The sequence below is a fragment of the Sceloporus occidentalis genome, unplaced genomic scaffold, assembly GCF_023333645.1.
Source record: "Sceloporus occidentalis isolate IW3139 unplaced genomic scaffold, rSceOcc1.0.p SCAF_8, whole genome shotgun sequence".
In the NCBI taxonomy this organism is placed as follows: Eukaryota; Metazoa; Chordata; class Lepidosauria; order Squamata; family Phrynosomatidae; genus Sceloporus; species Sceloporus occidentalis.
In genome coordinates this window covers 8563011-8568297 of record NW_028316988.1, presented here as the reverse complement: position 1 = coordinate 8568297, position 5287 = coordinate 8563011, and the positions used below count along the sequence as shown (strand labels likewise).

At 50.4% G+C, this 5287-nt stretch overlaps 1 protein-coding gene across 1 annotated transcript; it reads right to left on the bottom strand.

Moving 5' to 3' along the window:
• Positions 1-1413: 1413 nt before the first annotated feature.
• On the bottom strand, positions 1414-5230 carry LOC149307785 (phosphopantothenate--cysteine ligase-like). The gene is made up of 3 exons (XM_089534427.1): positions 4683-5230; positions 2725-2828; positions 1414-1946 (listed from the first exon to the last, which is right to left on the bottom strand). The coding sequence occupies exons 1-3, from the start codon at positions 5203-5205 to the stop codon at positions 1629-1631; spliced, it is 945 nt and encodes a 314-aa protein (XP_089390553.1). The 5' UTR covers positions 5206-5230; the 3' UTR covers positions 1414-1628.
• Positions 5231-5287: the final 57 nt, after the last annotated feature.

The following is a 5287-nucleotide window of genomic DNA, read 5'->3' as shown; positions in this document are numbered from 1 at the left end:
TGGCAACACGGCCTACTCCGTAAGGCTTCACCAGGCCTCGGCTCAGGAAGGCCCCCGGGGTGCCGTCATGGCAACAAGGCCATACACACAAAAACACATGAAAGAATTAGAAAACATCCTAAAATGTAAAGATATGCAACTGAGCACCAAAGTTATGGATCGCCCAAGGCATTGTATTTCCCATCACTGTGTGCGGATGCGAGAGCTGGACAGTGAAGAAAGCAGATAGGAAGAAAATACATTCATTTGAGTTGTGGTGCTGGAAAGAGTGCTAAGGATCCCATGGACGGGCAAGAAGACAGACAAGTGGATCCTGGAAGAGATTAATCCCAAACTCTACCTGGAAGCCAAGGTGGTCCAACTGAGGCTGTTGTCCTTTGGACACATCACGGGAAGACACAACTCACTGGAAAAGACAATAATGCTAGGGAAGATAGAAGGCAATAGAGATGAAGGCCACATACTAAACGGATGGACTCAATTGAGAAGGCCACGGGTATGAATTTGGAGGATCTGAGATCAGTGGAGGACAAGGGCGTCTTGGAGACGTCTCATCCACAGGGTCGCCATGAGTCAAAGTCAACTCAAGGGCAGTTAACAATAACAAAACTGCAAATCCCATGTTATCGACAGCCCTGCTCAGGTCTTGCAGACTCAGTGCAGCAACCGGGGCTTCCTTGATGGGAGTATACACTTGTGGTCTGCCAAGCGCAATGTGTGTTTTGTACTGTACAATATAAACTGGGTTTTATTACAGAAAGTGTGGCCACATGCAAGTGGGCAGGGAATCCTGCGTCTGCCACACTGTCTGCGTGGATCTCATATAACACAACTGTGTGATGCCAGGAACGTGTATTTCCGCCAGGGCAAAATGGTATTTAAGTGATCCCTGAGTTGTGTTTTAAAACATCTCTCGAATACTTGAGATTTTTTCATATTGTAGCATAAATGTGATTTACATGGAGGCCATCAGCATAGCCCAGCTGACCTTGCGAACAAGTAAAGCCACCAACATTTGACACATGGAAACTGGGGCTTATGTGGCCAAGCAACATCAGTGTGGTCAACATGACAAAGCTTATTAAAGAGGAAGAACATATAAGCTAGGAGAGGATAATAGAGGATTAATTGGGACGGTCCCTGACAAATCAGGATAGTTAGAGGGTATGTTGTTCAACCAGCATTCAGATAACCCTTCTGACTTGAAAAGATATTGCATTCAAGAGGTAGGGAGGATCCTTTGTTCCTAGACAGGAGTTCAGAAACCTGGGTAATTTTTCCTTTTAGCTGTCATTGGTGATTGGTGTCACCAAAAACAGGGCAAGCCACGGGGAATAATTTTAATGCAGGCTGCCATTCAACAAGCTCCCCAAAAGAAAACAGAAAAGAAAAAAGATCCAAGCAGCACATTGGAAAGTTCTTATTATTTATGTACGTATTTTTTTCTCCAGCGAGCAGCAAAGTTGTGCAAATAAAAAAACTTGTCCAGTTGTACCGCCGTTTCACCCTACACAAAGTTTGAGTTCAGCAGCCTCCAATTCTGGAGAAGATGCCCAGTCCCACCACCACGAAACCGTTTCTTAGTTAAGCTTTGAGGATTCAAAGGAGCCCCCCGTTTGCTCAGAGAGTCACTTCTCCATGAAAGCCGTGTGCTGCGACTCAAGGTGGCTGATGATCTTTTCCTCAATCTCCATGCCCTGAGCAATTTCGTCCTCGGAGAGGGCCAACCGGGTCTCCGTATCCCTAGTGACCACGATCACCAAGGTCCTACGTGTGTCGAGCATGTTGGCAACCACCACCTGGTGCCGGTATTTCTCCAAGGCCTGCCGGGCTTTGTAGAGCAAGATGGAAGGGTCCGTTTCCAGTTTGAAGGAGACCACAAACGCCTCCGGAGCCCACTCCTTCACCAGAGGAGAGAGCATCTTTGGTACCATCTTCATCGTGATCTGTGCAAGAAAGAAAGAAAGAACACTACATTCAAGAGAAAAGAGAAATCTCTTCAAGATCAGCGTCTGAGAAGGAAGCAGGATGACAAAAGTGGGAGTGGGCAACCCTCCTTCTTTCACATTTCTCCCCAAAGCCTCAAATCACCCCAAATGCACCAGCCTTGAGAGATTTGCTAGGTTTGGTCTGGTTAGTACCCATGTGGAGGACTGCTAGGGAACACTAGAGATCTCCAAGAAAGAACCCTGTCTCAAACCCTGGACAGGTTGCAAATGTTCAAATGTCGGCTTTGATGGGGTGGGCACAGCGCAGCCCTCGAGTCATTTTTGTGTCCTCGGGCAGATAAAAAATGTCCCCAAATGGCCTCCCCCCATTTTAGGGTCAAGAATGACCTTTTCTAAAAAGTGGTAAACCTAAGGCATAGTGCCCAGTTGCAGCTCAGACAGCATCTCCTCTGTCATTGGATATCCTAGAGATGGAAGAGACCTCAAAGGCCATCCAGTTCAACCCCATTCTGCCATGCAGGAATACACAATCAAACCATTCCTGACAAATGGCCATCCGGCTTCTGTTTAAAGACCTCCAAAGAAGGAGACTCCACCAGACTCTGAGGGAACATGTGCCACTGTGGAACAGCTCTTACTGTCAGGAACTTCCTCCTAATCTTTAAGTGGACTCTTTGGTGGAATGAGGTTTACCTTGTTCCAACACAGGAGATTTCTGTTACAGGCCTAACTAACCAGGTGCTGCTCCAAAGTCCCAACAGCGGTTCAGCCTCACCTGGAGGGGTCCATCGCTCGACTGGATCTTGTGTTCAGGCAACTCGGAAGGAGGGATGTAGAAATCGGACACAGCGGCTGCCAAGTAGAACATGGCACTGGAACCTAATGGGGAGAAGTGAGGGAAGTTGAGAGATACATATGGGCTAACATCCATATCATTTGTTTTGGTTGCTTTCTACCCGTCTCATGCTGTCAGAAATGCAAACTAGTATGAGCCCCTTTTAAGGCGCTTTTGCTGTGAGCTTGCCAAGGCTCCCTTTTAGAGCAATATACAAGAAGTCTCTGATTATTTGTGGAAATGACTGCAGCGCCAATGGCTGCTCTGAAACTGTTGTTGTTGTGTGCCTTTACGTTGTTTCTGACTTATGGCGACTCTAGTGCGCACCTATTGTGGGGTTTTCTTGGCAAGGTTTGTCCAGAGGAGGTTTGCCGAGAGGCTGAGACTTGCCCACTGGGTTTCGTGGCCAAAGTTGGGAATTGACCCGCGTGTCTCCAGAGTCCTAGTCTAGGCTGAGAGTGTGTGACAGGGCCAAGCTCGCCAAGTGGGCTTCTACCGCTGAGCAAAGGGGATTCAAACCCTGGTCTCCACCAAGCTATGGCTCAGTAGTGCCTGGGATTTCTAGCTCTGTGAGACAAGGCGCCTTCTCTGTTAGGTGCCACAACAAAAAAAAAAAACCCTACAAATCCCAGCATACCAGAGCAAGGAGGGGTGGCCGTTAAAGCAGTGAGGTGCCTTAACACACTGAAACAATCCAGCCTGAGATTGATTTAACGGCCCTGGCTCGGTGCTAGGGAATCCTGGGAACTGTAGTTCCCTGTAGAATCCAAAGATATAACTGTGTCAGTCTTCAGAATCAGCCTGTAGAGAGATCTTGTAGCACCTCTGAGACTCACTGAAAGAAATGAGTTGGCAGCAGGAGCATTCCTAGGTTTAAGTCACCTTCCTGAGATGATTTTGGTTACTACTACCACACTACTATTATTATTATTCAAAGATCATCACAGAATCATAGAATTGTAGAGTTGGAAGAGACCCCAAGAAGGGCCCTGATCCAGTCCAACCCCATTCTTCTGCCATGCAGGAACTCCATCAAAGCATCCCTGACAGATGGCCATCTAGCCTCTGCTTAAAGACCTCCAAGGGAGGAGACTCCAGCACAATCTCCGAGGAAGGACTGTGTTCCACTGTCAGACAGCCCTTACTCCCAGGAAGTTCCTCCTAATGTTAAGCTGGAATCTCTTTTCCTGCAGCTTGCATCCATTGCTCCATTGGGTCCTAGTCTCTGGAGAAGCAGAAAATAAGCTTGCTCCCTCCTCAATATGATGCCCCTTCAAGTATTTAAACAGGGCTATCTTAGCAACTCTTAACCAGATAGAACACAGATATAGCTGTGTTAAGTCTGTAGAATCAGTATCTAGAGAGATCTTGTAGTGCCTTTGAGCAGTTGGCAGCATGGCTTTCCTAGACTTAAGTCTGCTTTCTCAGATGTGTTTAGATCCAATAATAATAATAATAATAATCGAGATCTTGTAGTTCTTTGAGGCTCACTGCAAGAAAGAAGCTGGCAGTGTGAGCTTTCCTGGAGTTCACTCTACTTCCTCAGATGCTTTTGGTTACTGTGATTATTATTAAAAGATATAGCCATGTTAGTCTGTGGGATGAGTGAGTAGAGAGATCTTGTAGCACTTTTGAGACTCACTGCAGGAAAGAAGTTGGCAGCATGGCTTTCCTAGACTTAAGTCTGCTTTCTCAGATGCATTTAGATCCAATAATACTAATACTAAATATGCGAAGGGGCATGCTGGGCTTCCTTAGACTCAGGGCGCCCTTCCTTGGCGCTTGTGGCACTAGACAGAGAGGCTCACGGTCTCCCAGGATCCCTGGCGCCACTTGGTCGGAAGGGGCTGGGTCGGGATCAGGGCCCTTGTGTTGTTGTGGCTGTTGCTGCTTCGTACCGAGGGGGGCGAGGGCCCTGGCGGCGGCGCGGAGGAGCTGGAGGTACTCCTGGAGGCCGGTGAACTCCAGGGCCAGGAGGGCGCCCTCTTCCTTGGCCCGGCGGTAGGCGCGCAGGGCGGGCACCAGCCCCGGGAGCGCGCCCGGGGCCACGCGCACCGCCGGCTCCCCTCCTTCCCCTTCTTCTCCTTCTTCTTCTTCGCGGAGGAGCTGGAGGAGGGCGGCGGGGGAGCTGGGCAGGGCCCTCCTGGCCCAGGGGAAGGCGGAGCGGGCGCGGTGCAGGAAGCAGACGGCGTAACCCGAGGCCACCAGCCGCTCGGCCGAAGCCGCCCCGCGGCGCCCGCTGCTGAAGTTCTCCAGGAAGCGGACCGGGCGCGCCTCCAGAGGCACCTGCGTCCCGCCGGAGGTCACCAGCGCCACGCGGAGGCGGCCCCGGGAACGCTGCGCCCGGGCCCACGAAGACACCACCCGCTCCGCCTCCAGGGAAGAGGGAGAAGGCGGCTCCGAGGACGATGCTTCGGCCATGGCCTCCTGGTCCTTCGCCGCCGCCGCCTCCTCCACGCGCACGAGGCACTTCCGCTTCCGGGGTGGGAGGGGGCTCGCCGGA

What these genes read in the sequence shown, in the direction of transcription:
- LOC149307785 (XM_089534427.1), bottom strand. Translation starts at nt 5,205, where the DNA reads ATGGCCGAAGCATCGTCCTCGGAGCCGCCTTCTCCCTCTTCCCTGGAG. An exon ending in CAGGGCCCTCGCCCCCCTCG is followed by an intron (nt 2,829 to 4,682) that starts GTACGAAGCAGC and finishes TCTCCCCATTAG; the next exon opens with GTTCCAGTGCCATGTTCTAC. An exon ending in CGAGCGATGGACCCCTCCAG is followed by an intron (nt 1,947 to 2,724) that starts GTGAGGCTGAAC and finishes TTTCTTGCACAG; the next exon opens with ATCACGATGAAGATGGTACC.